This window comes from Ursus arctos, unplaced genomic scaffold (genome assembly GCF_023065955.2).
Source record: "Ursus arctos isolate Adak ecotype North America unplaced genomic scaffold, UrsArc2.0 scaffold_14, whole genome shotgun sequence".
NCBI lineage: Eukaryota > Metazoa > Chordata > Mammalia > Carnivora > Ursidae > Ursus > Ursus arctos.
In genome coordinates, this window is record NW_026622808.1 from 16,992,463 (window position 1) to 17,010,744 (window position 18,282).

The 18,282-nt window shown below is 40.5% G+C and overlaps 2 protein-coding genes across 2 annotated transcripts in view; one reads left to right on the forward strand and one right to left on the reverse strand.

Annotated features, from left to right (window-relative positions):
- LOC113242672 (putative adhesion G protein-coupled receptor E4P) overlaps positions 1–4,585 on the forward strand; it is a 49,634-nt gene extending 45,049 nt beyond the window's left edge. Inside the window, exon 13 of the mRNA XM_057311250.1 lies at positions 1,717–4,585. Coding sequence (XP_057167233.1) covers positions 1,717–1,857 — 141 coding nt within the window. The 3' untranslated portion in view covers positions 1,858–4,585. The remainder of the gene's footprint in view (positions 1–1,716) is intronic.
- Positions 4,586–13,433: 8,848 nt separating this feature from the next.
- LOC113242631 (methyl-CpG-binding domain protein 3-like 2B) lies at positions 13,434–17,901 on the reverse strand. Its single transcript, XM_026480764.4, has 2 exons — positions 17,857–17,901; positions 13,434–14,009 (listed from the first exon to the last, which is right to left on the reverse strand). The coding sequence occupies exons 1-2, from the start codon at positions 17,899–17,901 to the stop codon at positions 13,434–13,436; spliced, it is 621 nt and encodes a 206-aa protein (XP_026336549.4).
- Positions 17,902–18,282: the final 381 nt, after the last annotated feature.

Genomic DNA, 18,282 nt, shown 5'->3' on the forward strand with positions numbered 1-18,282 from the left:
GAATAAATGATTAGGAGGGGGGAAGCGATAGGATTCGTTATAGGTGTTCATTATAGGTACCAAAAAACCCCTGCTGGACACAAGTTAAAAGTCCACTAACAAGAAGTTGGTTCATAAAATAGGATATAGCATACACTGGGAAAGTACATGGCCATTAAAAATGATAATGTGAAAATCCACATTTATCGGTATGAAAAAGGGAAAAGTAAAATTTGTCTATGAAGGAGTATTAATATGATCCCATTTCTGCAAAATATATATATATATATATATATATATATATATATATATATATATATAGTGTATGTCATGTGTGAGTACACACACAGAAGTCCTTAAGAATATACATTAAGTAAGGAGGGCACGTATTGCATGGTGCACTGGGTGTTATACGCAACTAATGAATCATCGAGCCTTACATCGGAAACCGGGGATGTACTGTATGGTGACTAACATAATAGAATAAAAAATCATTAAAAAAAAAAAAAGAAAGAAACCAGGGTGTACTGTATGGTGACTAACATAATAAAAAAACATTAAAATAAAAAATTTTTAAAAAGCATAAAACTCATAGAAAAAAAAAGAATATACATTAAGATGTTAATTTTCTTCTGTTTCCTTTTACTTCTATATCAATTTATTTATATACCTATATACCTTTATATCTACAAATTTGAATTCTTTACAATGTATTATTATATATTTTTAAGTACCATAAAAATACTTTAAATTTTCATGCCTTACCAAACTATAATTGTGTCTTCTTCTTTGTATGATCCTTCTGTGTGTTTCACAAAATCAGTCTAGGGACAAAACTAACCCCTAGTGACATGCTGGATGAGGGGCAAAGCCAACATTTGGCAATTAGGGACATCTGACTGGGAACCAAACCTGAGTGCTCTGCTTGTTAGGGAATATTGTGGGGTACTTACATCACCAGTGCTCTCATAGTAAGGAGAACCCTCATATTTCTCTTCATTATTTGCATTGCATGCTCATGAGGTCTCATTTAGAATAACAGCCATTTAGATATATTCTTTTATTTTTTTATTTAAATTCAATTAGCCAACATTAGATATAATCCTTTAATGCACCGTTTTAAATTATTTTCATGTTATAAACTTCAAATTAGTCTCAAGTTTTCTCACCTGAAGAATGATTTATAAATATGATTTTTGATACATAAATGTAATATACATATACGATCCATAAATATGATTCAAAATTAGTTAAAACTTCATGAAATTTTAAATTTTATATATGCTCCATCACAACGAAAATTGTTTTAAAAAATGAGTTAATGGGGCACCTGGGTGGCACAGCAGTTAAGCGTCTGCCTTTGGCTCAGGGCGTGATCCCGGCGTTATGGGATCGAGTCCCACATCAGGCTCCTCCGCTAGGAGTCTGCTTCTTCCTCTCCCACTCCCCCTGCTTGTGTTCCCTCTCTCGCTGGCTGTCTCTATCTCTGTCGAATAAATAAATAAATAAAATCTTTAAAAAAAATAAAAAATAAAAAATGAGTTAATGATATAAATGCAATTCACAGAACATTAATGGGAGGGTGGCTATGGCCAATGACTGAGGTTGCAGGTCACTTGGAAAACTGGCAGGGGAGGGGAGGCAGGAACTCACGCCTTCCAGAGCCTGTTTCACGGCGCTCATCTCTTGTTCGTACTCTCTGAAATCATGCCCATTTCTGTGTGCTTGCACACTCAGGTACAAGAAGAATACAGAACCTGGTTCAAGAAGATGAGGAAAATAACAGAAACTGACAATGATGACTTGTTTGGCTCAGCCACACAAACCAAAATGGTAGGATTTCCTTTGGTCCCATTTCATGCTTTTCCCCATGTCTGACCCCTCATGATTTCATCTAATGTGAGAACCCTGATCCTTGCTTTTCAAAGAGAGAGCAGTCTTCACAAATGAATACCATCAGCCAAGGGTGGAATATTTTTAGAATTATTTGTACAAAACTCTACCTGCATATTTCACATTACTGGGAGCTTCTTTGGGGGCAGAAATGTGGTATTTTTCTCTTGTCCCAAGGACCTAGAGCTGGTCCGGTTCACAAAAGCAGATATTCCAGGGCCATACGCCACAGAAACATGAAGGGAAATTTTTTTAAATTTTATTTATTTATTTATTTATTTGACAGAGAGAGAGACAGCCAGTGAGAGAGGGAACACAAGCAGGGGGAGTGGGAGAGGGAGAAGCAGCCTCCTAGCAGAGGAGCCTGATATGGGGCTCGATCCCAGAATGCCGGAATCACGCCCTGAGCTGAAGGCAGACGCTTAGCGACTGCGCCATCCAGGCGCCCCTGAAGGGAAATTTTCTTAATTAAGTAAAATTTCTTCACAAGTTTAGAATGGTTACTAACTGTAAAGTTTTCTTAAAAGGAGAAGAGAATGGGTCTTAAGACAGCAGCAGTAGAAGGGACATAACAGAGATACCGTTTGCTTCTCCTCAATATTTCATTATGAAAAAGTTCAGACATAGAAAAGTTTTTAATAATTTTACAATGAATATCCATCTTTGCACTACCTACAGTCTACAACGAACATTTTCATGCAGTAACTTTATCTCCTATCTGCCCATCTATTCATCCCCAATCACTGCGTTACCCTTCCTTGTTTTTTATGATCACATTTTAATCATTCAGTCTGTAGCTTTCAGAAAGCCAAACCTGTTGCTTTGTTCTTTGAGGCGAACCATCCAAGAACACATAAATCAATCAGCAATTTTCTTTTGCTCTATTATAGCCACGTGCTGTGCTGAATCCTGGGGAGTCAAAGGTTCCCTGAAGATTAAATCTCCAAATGAAATGAGTGAACACTAATAAAGCATTTAGAATAATGCTGGCAGATAGCAAGAGCCATATCAGTATTTGTGTGAGGAAAGCATGAATGAATAGTGCAATGCCCACAGTGGATGTCATGGGCATTGAATGTGTGTACTCCCTTCAATATCCCCATCCATGGCTTTATCTCAGAAAGCTGGGGACACTCGGATGTCTGAAACCCATGGTTCAACGTTTGTTTCTACGTGATGTACAGGTTTTCCTTTTGTCCCAAAGTCCTTCAAAGCTAATTCAGGCATTTCTTCCTCTTTGCTACTTCAGACCTTGAAAAAGGTTCCGGGGGAATTGAACGAGTAGCTTGATGGAAAGCTGTGAACCAGAGGCTCAGAATTAACGCATCATTTATGTACATAAACTATAACAATAACCTGGGAATGGTGTGGTTTGGTGGAAAAAGCAGAACATAGGGGATGGAGAAAGGGAGAAATAGAGCACGAGGACCTTCAGTAGGGAGTGAGAAACGAAGGGATCTCATCAATGACTAGAAGCTGTTAAAGGTGGACCCATTCTAGTTTCAGCTCAGCAGCCTTCTCTTTATCCGACCGTGAGCAGGTGTTTTCACCTCTGTGGTCCTCAGCTCCTTCTGTCCACTGAGGATGCTGAAACCATGTGATCTTTCAACAAATAGGCACTGACAACCTACTCTGTGCCAGTCACTGTCTAAACATTGAGAACATGATGGTGAAGAATAGAGCTGTTCCTGCCTTCAGAGAATTCAGTCAGTGAAAAGATGGAAACCACAGCACGCCACGCAGGCAATGACTCATGGGGTTCTCATTCTAGCAGATTACTTGAAACCTCCAGTCGATAATCTTTTGATGCAATTGCTTATATGGCTCTTCGATTTTAATGTGGAAAGTACCTACTAACCTGTTCTTCTATGTATAATTGACACATGATTAATGTGTTCTCTTTCCCTTCTGCCAATTTCCCAAACGGAGGTGGAAAAGACGGTGGGCTTTCCTGGGAAAAGCAACAACGTATCTTCATAGCATAACATAACCCATGCTCCAGACTCCTCACCTGACTTTCTTGAGAGTGAAAAGGAAGAACAAGAATAAAGCCACTTATTAAAAATGTGTTTTGGTAATTCTTCCATCATACCCTGGACGTATGAATGGAAATTATGTTTTTGGGGAGCTTCCTTCAAAATCTTGATTCCTACTCTCATACTTGGTACATAGATACCCAGTTTGCTGTGGAAGCAAACTGTTTTCTCTCCCTCTCTTTCGCTCTCTCTCTTCCTCCCTCTCTCCCTCCCTTCCTTTCTTTCCTCCTTCCTTCTTCCTCCCTCCTTTTTTCATTTTATATTGAGGCATGACACTCTCTACACCGATTCTCCCACTATGCTTGCCTTGTTTACATGAGTCTCATCTCTTCGGTGTATTTCCATATTCTGCATATCGTTTTATACTAAATGGCCTGATCGTTTGAGAGAAGCATGGGTCTTTGATGCTGGAGACTCAAGAGGAAGATACAGGGCAGAGAATTTAAAGAAAGCACTGGCTAGCTGGAGCATATAAAGTTTGTGCTGATTTGCAGTTTTTGAATAACTGAGGAATATTTAATTCTGATAGTATTGCTACTCCTCACAACTGGTTGCTCTTATTGTTCTTCCATTTTATTCACATGATATGAGAATTTGAAATTATCTACAGTATAAAATTTACATATCTGTGGCATGTAATTAAGGTAATTAAAATTATTTTTTTCCATTATTTGAAACAATGCAGGTTTTTAAACATTTATAACGGGAACTGAATAACTTATTTTTCTCTAGCAGCAAAAATTTGGGTGCCAATTTCTCATGTAGTCTAGATTGGGTGTATTCTGTCTTCATGTTCTCAGCTCTAGCCACAGTCTAAATTTGTGTTCTATGATCAAAGCGTCAAGGAACTGAAAAGCTTAGTACCGGTTTTGGAAAATCATCTTGTAAGTTATCATCATGGTCAGAGTGACTACATTGGTAATGATAAAGTTTGTCATGATGTCTGTGGGGGGTTCCAAGCAGAATTGATGGGAGTCACTCACTCACTCACTCATTACTGAAAGAAACACTCAATTTGTTATGTCCCCCTGTTTCCCCACATACAATGTTGAGGAGGATGGAAGAAGATATAATAAAAACGTGCCAAACTGTAAAAATCGGCATATTATTTCAACATTCCTACAGATATGGTTCACTTTTTTAAAAAGACAATTTGGGGGGAACAGTTTTAGGATCACAGAAAAGTTAAGAGGAGGGGCGCCTGGTGGCACAGCGGTTAAGCGTCTGCCTTTGGCTCAAGACGTGATCCTGGCGTTATGGGATCAAGCCCCACATCAGGCTCCTCTGCTATGAGCCTGCTTCTTCCTCTCCCACTCCTCCTGCTTGTGTTCCCTCTCTCGCTGGCTGTCTCTATCTCTGTCGAATAAATAAATAGAATCTTAAAAAAAAAAAAGAAAAGAAAAGTTAAGAGGAAGGTACATGTGCCCCCCACCCCCGCACATGCACAGCACTCCCCCACCCCATCCTCTCCCACCAAATGGTACATTTGCCAAAATCCATGAACTTACACAAACACAGTATCATCACCCAAAGACCATAGTTGACATTAGGGTTCACTGCTGATGTCATACCTCCTGTGGGTTTGGACAGATGTATAGTGACCTACGTATCCACCATTATGGCATCATACAGAGTAGTTTCACTGCCATAAAATTCCTCTGTGCCTCACCTGTTCATCCTTCTCGTGACCCGACCCCACTGATCCTTGTACAGTCTCTATAGTTTCATCTTTTCAGAATGTCACAGAGTTGGAATCATGCAGTTTGGCTTTCAGACTGCCTTCTTTCACTTAGTCACAAGCATTTAGGGTACTTCCATGTCTTTTCATGGCTTGATGGTTTATTCCTTTTTAGTGGTGAATAACATTCCCTCGTCTGGATGTCCCACAGTTTGTCTGTCGCCTACTGAAGGACATCTTGGTTGCTTCCAAGTTTAAGCAATTATGAATAAAGCTGCCATAAGCATCCTTGTTCAGGTTTTCACATGAAAAATGTATGTCCACTTCTGTGACTGCACAGTATTTTTCAAGGTGAAATTTTCTCAAGCTAAGACCACCTAAGACTGGGACCATAAACCATGGCTGATGGTCTAAAGCCAGCTCATCACCTGTGATTTTTAAAGCCCATAAACTAGGGATGGTTTTTACATTTTAACTGAAAAAATCAAAAGGACAGTAATATTTTGCAACACTGAAAATTACATGAAATTCAAATTTCAGTGTCCCCACATAAAGTTTTATTGGCATGTAGCCATGCTCATTCACGTACATATTGTCAGTGGTTCCTTTTGTCTGCAATGACAGATTTGAATAAACAAAGACAGTATAACCCACAAAGATGAAAATATTTACTCTCTATCTTATGTATTTATTTATTTTTTATTTATTTAATATGAGTATAGTTCACACACACTTTATTTTTATATGAGTGTAGTTGACACACAATTTTATTTGAGAATAGTTAACATTAGTTTCGGGCACACCACGTAGTGATTCAACAAGTTTATATGTAATGCCCTGCTCACCACAAGTGTAGCTACCATCTGTCACCATACAACTTCATTAAAATATCATTGACTATATTCCCTGTGCTATACCTTTCATCCCCATGACTTTCAGAGCTGGAAGGCTGTATCTCCCACTCCCCTCACCCATTTTGCCCATCCCCCCATCCCCTCCCTGCTGGCAACCATCAATCAGTTTGTTCTCTGTATTTAAAGGTCTGATTCTGCTTTTTGTTTGTTTATTCATTTGTTTTGTTTTTTAGATTCCACGTATAAATGAAATCATATGGTATTTGTCTTTATGTGTCTCTCTTATTCCACTTAGCATAATACCCTCTAGTTCCATCCATGTTGTCACAAATGGCAAGATCTCACCCTTTTTATGGCTGAGTTATATTCCATTGTATGTATAGACCACATCTTCAGGGGCGCCTGGGTGGCACAGCGGTTGAGCGTCTGCCTTCGGCTCAGGGCGTGATCCCAGAGTTCTGGGATCGAGCCCCACATCAGGCTTCTCCGCTATGAGCCTGCTTCTTCCTCTCCCACTCCCCCTGCTTGTGTTCCCTCTCTCGCTGGCTGTCTCTCTCTGTCGAATAAATAAATAAAATCTTTAAAAAAAAAAAAAGACCACATCTTCTTTATCCATTCTTCTATTGATGGACACTTGGGTTGCTTCCATATCTTGGCTATTGTAAATAATGCTGCAGTAACATAGGGGTGCATATATCTTTTCAAATTAGTGTTTTTGTTTTCTTTGGGTAAATACCTAGTAGCGGAATTACTGAATCATACGGCATTTCTATTTTCAATTTTTTGAGGGACCTCCATACTGTTTTCTACAATGGCTGCACTAATTTACATTCCTACCAACAGTGCCCTTTTCTCCATGTCTTTGCCAACACTTGGTATTTTTTGTCTTTTTGATTCTAGCCATTCTAACTGGCTTGAGGCAGTGGTTTTGATTTGCATTACCCTGATGATGAGTGATGTTGGACATCTTTTCATGCGTCTGTTGGCCATCTGTATGTCTTCTCTGGAAAAATGCCTATTCAGATCCCATGCCCATTTTTTAACCAGATTGGGGGTTTTTTGGTGTTATATAAGCTTTTTATATATTTTGGATACTAACCCCTTATTACATATATCATTTGCAAATATCTTCTTCCATTCAATAGGTTGCATTTTCATTTTGTTGATTATTTTCTTTTCTGTGCAAGAGTTTTCATTTTGATGAAGTCCCAAGAGTTTACTTTTGCTTTTATTTCCCTTGCCTCAGGAGACATATCTAGTAATAAAGTTCTATAGGTGATGTCAGAGAAATTACTGCCTGTGCTTTCTTCTAGGATTTTTATGATTTCACATCTCACATTTAGGTATTAAATCCATTTTGAGGGTTCTTTTGTGCATGGTGTAAGAAAGTGGTCCAGTTTCATTCTTTTGCATGTAGCTGTCCAGTTTTCCCAACACCATTTGTTGAAGAGACTGTCTTTTTCCTTTGGATATTCTTTCCTCCTTTGTCATAGATTAATTGACCGTGTAATTGTGGGGTTATTTTGGGGCTCTCTCTGCTATTCCTTTTGATCTGTGTGTCTGTTTTTGTGCCAGAACTATGCTGTTTTGATTACTGTAGCTTTGCAGAATAGTTTGAAATCTGGGATTGTGATACCTCCCGTTTTTCTTCTGTCTGAAAATTGCTTTGGCTATTTTTTGGTTCTATATAAATTTAGGATTATTTGTTCTAGTTCTGTGAATGATGCTGTTGGTATTTTAATAGGGATTGCATTGAATCTGTAGATTGCTTGGGGTAGTATAGACATTTTAACAATATTAATTCTTCCAATCTATGGTCATGGAGTATCTTTCCATTTCTGTGTGTCATCTTCAATTTCTTTCATCAGTGCTTTCAGAGTACATGTCTTTTCACATTTAGAACTACAATCTGCCCAATAATGACCTTTGTGGATGGTGTGAGCTAGGGTTAGAGTCATTGTTTTCTCCATGCAGATAGCCAATTCACCCAACACTGTTTTTTGAAAAGTGTTTTTGTCTTCCCACTACTCTTCAGTGCTTCATTTTCATATGTCCAAATATATAGGCCCTCTATGACCAGTTTGTGTCTGAACTGGCCATTTGTTTCCACTGATTTCCTTGTTTATCCTTATGATGAAACTATCCTTTATCATTTCCATGTGAATTTTGTAAGTTGTAATTTCCACAACAAAACATGGGAGAATTTTTATCGCAGGTATGCTGAATCAGTGGATGAATTTGGACAGTACAAAACTAGAGTCTGTACACTATTGAGTCTGTTCAATATTGTGTTTGTTCAGCCATGAACATGGTTGATCCCTCTGCTAATTTCAGTCTTCATTTTTCTAAGTGTTTTTCTATAAATGTGTGGACAGAAGTCTTTCAAAATTTGTATTAGATTTATTTCTAGATTTATTTATTTCTAGGTATTTCATACTTCTAAGTTGTTGTAAATGTCATCTTAAAATTTAAATTTCAAATGTCTTATGACTGGTAGATTTTTTTCTTGTTTTTTAAAGATTTATTTATTTATTTTAGAGAAGGAGGGGCAAAGGGAAAGGAAGATAGAGAATCTCAAGCAGACCACACCCAGCATGGAGCCCAACGGTGCTTGATCCCACAACCCTTAGATCGTGACCTGAGCTGAAATCAAGAGTAGGATGTTTAAGTAACTGGGCCACCCAGGCACCCCCTAAATTTTTTTTTCTTGATCAATGGTACTAGGAGGTTATCAATTTTATTCATCATTTAGTAGTATCTACTTTAGTTTTGTTTATCCCCTCTGTGTCTTTTGTTTTATTAAGTCTTCCTTTTTATTTATCATTTCCTTTCTTCTGTTTTCTTCATTTTTGATTTACTGTTCTTTTTCTAGCTTGTGATGAATGTTTGGAACTTAGAATTTAAGCCTTTGTTCGTTTAAATATACATAAGAATATATAAGCATATATAATCTAGGATTATACATTTCTCGGCAAGGATAGCTCTAACTCCACCCCATAAGATCTGGTAAGTAGTGTTTCCAGTTGGAAACACTTCCCAATTGCTACTATAGTTTCTTCTTTAATCCATGAGTTATTTAGAAGTGTATTTCTTTAGTCTTTAAATACCTAAACCCATTCATTGATTAAATGCCATGTTTATTTTATAATATAGAATATGCAAGCATTTGGAAACATACAGTTGAATGAATGTGTTCTGTTTCCATCCATTGGATAATTGGTAAACAAGAAAATTCCTTAAGCTGACAGTACGTTGTTAAATGCCCGTGTGTGGCCCTTTACTGAGCTCTGAAGGAACATAAGATTTGGGTTATATATGTGTAGTACAAAGCATTGTGATGGGGTCCAACCTGTCTCAGTAATTTCAGGGCCCACTCTATCACCTCCTCAGATAAAGATAATTCTTGACCATGTGAAGCATGTGGGGAAAATTCTCCTACCGTTCACCTTAAGCTCAAGACCTTCCAGAAAATTCCAAAAGTCAAGAATGTCATACTCAGCATCTGATTTTCCTTCCTCATCCAAATTCTCCAGGTCACCAGCTGGATTGTTAAATTGGATGTTCCAGGGGGCTGGGGGAGGTGCAGCTAAAAGAGATGCATTACCTTGTGATAAAGTGTGCCCCAATGTTAAACAAGGAAAACCCGCATGGAAGAAAGCCCCTAACCATCTGTAACCCCTGATGCATAACACAACTTTATTACAAACATCCAATGAAGTAAACCAAATGAAAGCATCTAGAGAACCAAAATAGCATAATATTTCTAAAATATCAGTTATTTCCAAGCAAAAACACCCAAAGACCAGCAGACCAAGACTAGGACTTCAGCAGCATGAGTAACCCTGGTCTGTGGATCATGGAACAGCTGGGAATGACTCAGTCCTCTCCCCTGGCTCACACAGGGATCATCTCCCTACAACACTCCTCAGCACTGACCCAGTGGGTTTCTCCACCTCCAGCCAATGCTAATCATGCTGCATATTGCAGACTGTTTTCCTTCAAGATACAAACAAAAGCACCAAAGAAATGACCATTCCCGGGGTACCTGGGTGGCTCAGTCGGTCAAGCATCTGCCCTTGGCCTTCAGCTCAGGTCTTGATCCTAGGGATCCTGGGATCGAGCCCCGAGGGCTTCCTGTCCAATGGGGCATCTGCTTCTCCCTCTCCTTCTGCCCCTCCCCCTGCTTGTGTTCTCAATCTCTCTCTCTCTCTCTCTCTCTCAAATGAATACATTTCTAAAATCTTTAAAAAAAAAAAGATATGACCATTCCTTTCTCAACTTCAGATACGCTGATTACTGCTTAATGCCTAAGGCAAAAATGAAACTCCCTTTTACTCACATGCACAGTCTGGTTCACTTTGTCAACTTCACTACACAGCATTGGGAAGTATTTCCTGGCAGGGCCATCCCAAGATTTAAGGGGGTGCAAAGGCTGTGTCTTTAACCAGAAAGGATGGAGCTGAGGAGAGACTTCCTCTCTCCGACCTCAAGCAACTAAAGGGAGAGTACAGGGAAGGCTGCCCCTTGAGACACTCCCTGGGTTGACCTGAGACTCACTTGGGTAAAGCAAGGGGGTGGGAATCCTTACAGAATATATGTGCTGATTTGGATAATCTAGAGAACTCGGCATTGGGGCAGTGAGTACCTGGGGGACAGTGAATGTGGCTAGCGGCATCATCACTATTTGAGTGGAGAGCGCCAAAAGCCCCCCTATCCAGGGGGTTTTCTTCTTGCTCCTTTTCAATGAGGGTAGAAATCAGCTATGTTAATGGAACTTGAGTAGATTATGTCCAGACAGATACTTGCTGCAGAATACAAATGAGGGGGGCAGGTCTGGTCTTGTCCTGCCCACACCCACACCCACCCCTACTATGCTGTCGTCCCAGGTGGCCTCAAACCCAGGCAACAGTTCCTACACTATGACCTCACTCAGCTGCACCTCCCAGAATGCCAGGTCTGGCAGGTAAGAGCCCTGTGTACTGGGCTCCACCTAGTGTTCCATGAAGGGCTCTGTGCCTGGATCCTACTGGACCAGAGAGGGCCATGGGATGTCCTACCCCAGGACATTGAGACTTTGGAATATGCAGATTAGCTCACACTGAAGAGACAGACCTGCCCCCGTTCTGGGGTGGAATCAGCCTCCACCAAAGCTGCTGGCTCGGGGAGGGAGCTTTCACTAAGTTAAATCCAGAGCCTGCTGTAGGAGACGCAAGTCACATCTGTCCCAGGCATAGCTGTCCACCTCCACTCACTCTCTACCCTTCTGTTTTTCAGTCTTTGACCCCTTTGAAATCAGGCTTCCTTCCCCACCTCTGCTAAAACTACTCTACCAAGAGTTTAAGAAGTCCGGAAAATGCCAGATCCTTCCAGAACCACATCACTTCTTTTCCATCCTGACCCTAGTGAGACAGTCTCCCCCTCTGACTTCTGTAATGTGACACCTTTATTCCATCAATTATTTGTTCACCATAAATGATTATAATGTTTACTGAATAAATTGTTTGTAAGTAAAATGGGTTGTTTATTGAATAACTCCAATGTGTCTTATGCTGTGAGATAGACAAGTTTCATTCAGGGCAAAGGCAGTGAGCCTGCTAGCAAGGATTCTTTCTTTTTCCTTTTTTCTTTTTTTTCCTTTTTTTTTTTTATTATGTTAGTCACCATACAGTACATCCCTAGTTTTCAATGTAAAGTTCCATGATTCATTACTTGCGTATAACACCCAGTGCACCATGCAATACGTGCCCTCCTTAATACCCATCACCAGCCTATCCCATTCCTCCACCCCCCTCCCCTCTGAAGCCCTCAGTTTGTTTCTCAGAGTCCATAGTCTCTCGTGGTTCATTTCCCCTTCTGTTTACCCCCCATTTCTTCTTTCCCTTCTTCTCCTACTGATCTTCCTACTTCCTATGTTCCATAAATGAGTGAAACCATATGATAATTGTCTTTCTCTGCTTGACTTATTTCACTTAGCATTATCTCCTCCAGTCCCACCCATGTTGCTGCAAATGTTGGGTAATCATTCTTTTTAATGGCTGAGTAATATTCCATTGTATATATGGACCACATCTTCTTAATCCAGTCATTGTTGAAGGGCATCTCGGCTCCTTCCACAATTTGGCTATTGTGGACAATGCTGCTATGAACATTGGGGTACATATGGCCCTTCTCTTCACTACATCTGTATCTTTGGGGTAAATACCCAGTAGTACAATTGCTGGATCATAGGGTAGCTCAATTTTTAACTTTTTAAGGGACCTCCCCACTGTTTTCCAGAGTGGCTGTACCAGCTTGCATTCCCACCAACAATGTAGGAGGGATCCTTTCTCCACATCCTCTCCAACATTTGTTGTTTCCTGCCTTGTCAATTTCTGCCATCTAACTGGCATAAGGTGGTATCTCAATGTGGTTTTGATTTGAATTTCCCTGATTGCTAATGATTTTTTTTATTTAAATTCAATTAGCCAAGTTATAGTACATCATTGGTTTTTGATAAAATGTTCAATGATTCATTAGTGCAGTATAACACCCAGTGCTCATCATATCATGCACCCTCCTTAATGCCCAACACCCAGTTACCCCAACCCCCCACCCTCCTCCCCTCTGGCAACCCTCAGTTTGTTTCCTGGAGTCAAGAGGCTCATATAGTTTGTCTCCCTCTCTGATTTCTTCCCGTTCAGTTTCTCCCCCTACCCCGATTGTCCTCTGCACTATTCCTTGTGTTCCACATATGAGTGAAACCATATGATAATTGTGTTTCTCTGACTGACTTATTTCACATGGAATCCAATCTCTTACCCACAAAACCACCACTCCACTCTTTCACACCTTTGTCTCTCGAAAGAGTTTAATGACGTGCAATTTTGCTATAACAAAGCACAGCGGCATAAAGCAAGAAACAGGATTGACATCGGACAGGAAGTGAAACTGGGGGCTGTCTCATGGTGAAGCATCCCAAAGGATCCTTCCGCACAACCGTTTCCTACTTTTCCTCTAGTTGTCAGAGCGTCCCTCTTGGCTTCTGGCTCTCTCCACCTCCCTGGCAAGCCTGTCTGCCCTCAAGGCCTCAGCCAGTCTCTCTCTGGCTTTTTTCACTTTCCGAGTCTGTCTCCGGATATCTCCAGGTGTTACTGGCTGTCTGCAGATGGGTGGTGGGAGACAGAGACCCACTCCTGGGACCATCCCTGCCCAAGCTGAAGATGGTAACGTGCTGGGCCCAGGGCCACTAGGTAGATACCCTACACCCATACTGCCTGGTGCAATTACTTGTGAGGTATTTATGAAGTCCAAAGGACTTAAAATTTCTCCTTCACTGCTGAAGGCCTGGAGTCCCTGCAGTCTCCTGTACATAGAGATTTGCTGGGGCTTCTCCAAGGCCTTGTCCCATTGATTGTACCTGACCTCATTGCCAGGATGGGACGTTATGCTTGTGACTGGCCTCTTAAAAATGCAACTGGTCAGCCTTATAAGAGATGCAGCTCTTTCATGATGTCTCTTCTTGGCCTTGGCTAAATGGACTTGTCTTTTCTTCTCTGCAGTCTGGGGCATCATGTTTCTTTTGAGCTTGCCCTTTAAAAACAAAAAGAAATGTGATATTTGAATAAAATGGGGGATGAGGACCACCAGACACAAAGAATGTTCTCGGCTCGTTCGGATCTTCCACCCTCCTCTCTCCATGGAGAAATGTGTCTTGAATCGCAATGTGCACCACAATCCTCCAGAGCGTTGTTAAAACTCAGGTTTCTGGACCTCAAGTCAAGTAGGTCTGGAGTGGGGCCAAGAATCTGCATTTCTAAGGGTTCCCAGGTGGTGCTGATGCCGCTGGTGCAGGCACCACACACTGAGAATTCGTTCTGGGACACCATCAGGCAGATATAAGCCCAGGACAGAAAGCTTGAGGTCATTACTCAGTGCCACCGCCAGACCCTTTCCCCTCCACCATTTTCCCTAGACGATGTTTCCCTCTTCCCACCCTTGTCCATGTCAACCACACATTTGCTGGTACCCTCTGACCATCATTTGGACACAAGGATCACAGTTTCTTTGTATCCCAAGACTTCAGGTTTTCAGTATCTCTTTACTATGCTTTAGGACACACTATCTCCTGGTTTTCCTAGCTCTCGTGTCTCATCTTCAGCGAGATCATGTCCCTCCCAACCCTGAGATACTCACTTGCTTTCACTTGCACACCCAAATCCCATCTTCACTCAACTATTCTCCTGTCCGTAAATAAATAACTCAGAAACACCATATTCCCAACACACAGTTCCATTTTTTTTTTGCACAAAGACCTCCATTGTAAACCATTTTTCAAGGTTCTGGTACAGAACATTCTCCCTGATACTCTTCCTTCTCTTCTCCTCCCTGTTAATGTCCATTCCTCTTACTGACTAAACACAAACATTAATGCTTCTTAGAAATCAGTCCTGCTCTCACATTTGTTCATTCACACCCCTATCTAGGCCATCCATCCATTTCCTTGATTTCAAATACCATTAGCCCATAGCTAGAAATGCCCATAGAATCAGCACAGATCTGACTCCAACCCTGATACCCAATACCATCCTCCCACTCACCTTCTCAGTGATAATACTGATGACTTCACTCACAGCGACCAGATCTCAAGTTGAACCAACCAATTCCCCAAATAATTCACTGCTATCAAAGTGTCCCCAAACCCACTTGCTAGTACTCATGTCCTGTCTAAACCTGAGTGTCATTCTGGCCACCCTACCACCTCACATTCTTATAACAATGAATCCTGAATCCATCTAACAAACTCAACACCCAAAAAATTAACCAGTCAAGAAATGGGCAGAAGACATAAACAGACATTTCCCCAGAGAAGACATACAAATGGCTAACAGACACATGAAAAAAATGCTAACATCATTCAGCATCTGGGAAATATAAATCAAAACCACAATGAGATACCACCTCACAATGGTCAGAATGGCTAAAATTTACAACTCGGGAAACAGATGTTGGTGAGGATGCAGAGAAAGGGGAACCCTCTCACACTGCTGGAGGGAATGCAAACTGGCGCAGCCACTCTGGAGAACAGTATGGAGGTTCCTCAAAAAGTTAAAAATAGATACCCTATGACCCAGTAATTGCACTACTAGGTATTTATCCATGGGATACAAACACAGTGATTCGAAGGGGCACCTGTACCCCAATGTTTATAGCTGCAATGTCCACAGTGACCAGAATATGGAAAGAGTCCAGATATCCAACAACAGATGAATGGATAAAGATGATATAATGGAATATTACTCAGCCATCGAAAAGAATGAAATCTTGTCATTTGAAACAACGTGGATAGAACTAGAGGGCATTATGCTAAGCAAAATAAGCCAGAGAAAGACAAATACCATATAATATTTGAGAAACAAAACAGATGAACATAGGGGAAAGGAAAGAAAAAATAAGATAAAAACAGAGAGGGAGGCAAACCATAAGAGACTCTTATCTATAGGAAACAAACTGAGGGTTGCTGGAGGGGAGGTAGGTGGGAGGATGGGGTAATTTGCACGATGGGCATTAAGGAGGGCACTTGACGTAATGAGCCCTAGGTGTTATATGCAACTGATGAATCACTGAATTCTACCCCTGAAACTAATAACATACTGTATATTAACTAAATTGAATTTAAATAAAAATTTTAAAAAGCAAATAAAAAGACTTTCAACTTCTGAATAATTCTTGAGCACCTTTCAGTTTCCCTACAAAATATCATTTCTCCAGTGACCTTTCCTGATCCAGCTACCAGAATTACATTTTCTGTGTTAATTTTTTTCAACATTCACTAGTACATGTATTATTTTTTCATGTTGTTTTTCTTTTTTTAAGATTTTATGTATTTATTTGAGAGAGAGAGAGAAGGAGCAGGCGAAGGGGGAGGGAGAAGCAGGCTCCCTGCTCAAGCCTGTTGTGGGGCTCGACCCAAGGACCCTGAGATCATGACCTGAGCTGAAGGCAGACACTCAACCGAGCCACCCAGGTGCACCTCATATTGTTTTTCTATAAATTGGATATTCAGTAAAGAGATGACTAATGTGAACTTTAATGTTTTACACCCAATATCCACTTGTTTTGCCTTAGAAGGCGCTCAGATATATTTTTTGAAAGAAATTATTCAAACTCAAAAAAAATACTTCTTCGATTTTTCAAATACATTCATCGAACCACAATTATACAATGACATCATCTCTATGCTGGCAGACTGCACTGAATTATCACTGAATATATTTAGGACATATATAGGGTTCAGTACTAGCCATGGTTTCAGGTATCCACCAAGGGTCTTGGAGTATGTCCCCCGGGGATATGGGAGGAGCACTATAGAAGACTCTAATCACAATAAGCTGTTTAAAATGCAAACCTAATCAATGTGACTTTCTTTTTTTTTTAAGATTTTTTTATTTATTTATGTGACAGAGAGACAGCCAGCGAGAGAAGGAACACAAGCTGGGGGAGTGGGAGAGGAAGAAGCAGGCTCCCAGCGGAGGAGCTGATGTGGGGCTCGATCCCAGAACGCCGGGATCACGCCCTGAGCCAAAGGCAGACGCTTAACGACTGCGCTACCCAGGCGCCCCCAATGCGACTTCTTTTTAAACCAATCATTTCTATCTTTGTTTAAAGGGAAGCCATAAATCTCATATCATTCCTGTTGTCCTGCCATAATTATTTTTTTAAAAGCTTTGTTCATTTATTTTGGAAAGAGAGATTGAAAGGCAGACTCCCCGCTGAACATGGAGGGAACGCTTTCAATACCCAGTTGTGCACTAAAACCATGATCCAGAATTTAACTTAACAAAGTCACTGTCCCTGTTTATTTTAATGTTGGTGAGAGGAAAGAGTTAATACAAAGAGTAATGAATGTCTAATATCATGTCAGGTATGATTAACAGCTGTGATAAACAGTAAAGTTGATACAGAGGGGAAGAGGGAGGGATGGAGGACCATAGGGAGGGATAACAGGACAAAGAAATTAACTACAATTATTGATAATGAAGAGATTAGGGAAGGGCTAACTGAGGACATATTTGAGCAAAGAACTGAATTAAAAAGAAAAAAAAAACCAAGCACATTGTAGGTAAAGAATTTTCCAGAGAAGGGAAATGAGTTAAACAGTGCAGGGCAGGGCCAAAGGCTATGTCCACTTCCTAGTGATACTGTTGGTTGAAACAAAACACCAAAACAAAAACATCTAGCCTATTAGCCCAAGAAAACTTCCATATGCAAAATAGTACAATACCTTGAACATTACTTAAAAAACATTAACGCCTAAGAAACAGCTTTCAATAAGATAGCTCCTCATTTTGAAAGCTCCTGTTTGCTCACTTCAAAGAAGTTTCACAGAAGGGTAAGTACACTAATGGGCACTGGTGCTATGTATGCATTCCACACTCACCAGGGTAGGCTGGTTTGAAGAACAGGCAGATCCAGGTCCTTCCATGCTGCAAAGTTGTACTGCCCCCACTCCTGATGTGAGAACCCTGTGGCTTGATAGAAAATGTGAGTCTTCTGCTTCTGATTCCCCTTTTATGGAGGAAGGGAGTGGATAACCCAATCAGTCTATAATCCAGAAGAGATATCTTGTCTTATATCAATGGGATTTGAGCAATTCCTAAATCTTTATACAAAGACACAAGAATTGGGGCACTTGGTTGGCTCAGTCAGAGGAGCCCGTGACTCAATCTTGGGGTTGTGAATTTAAGCCCCACATTGGGTGTAGAGATTACTTAAATAAATGAACTTCAAAAAAAAACACCACAAAAGTGTGGGGCTTTTGACACGGTCAGCTATTGTTGTAGATGAAATAATTGAATACATTTGT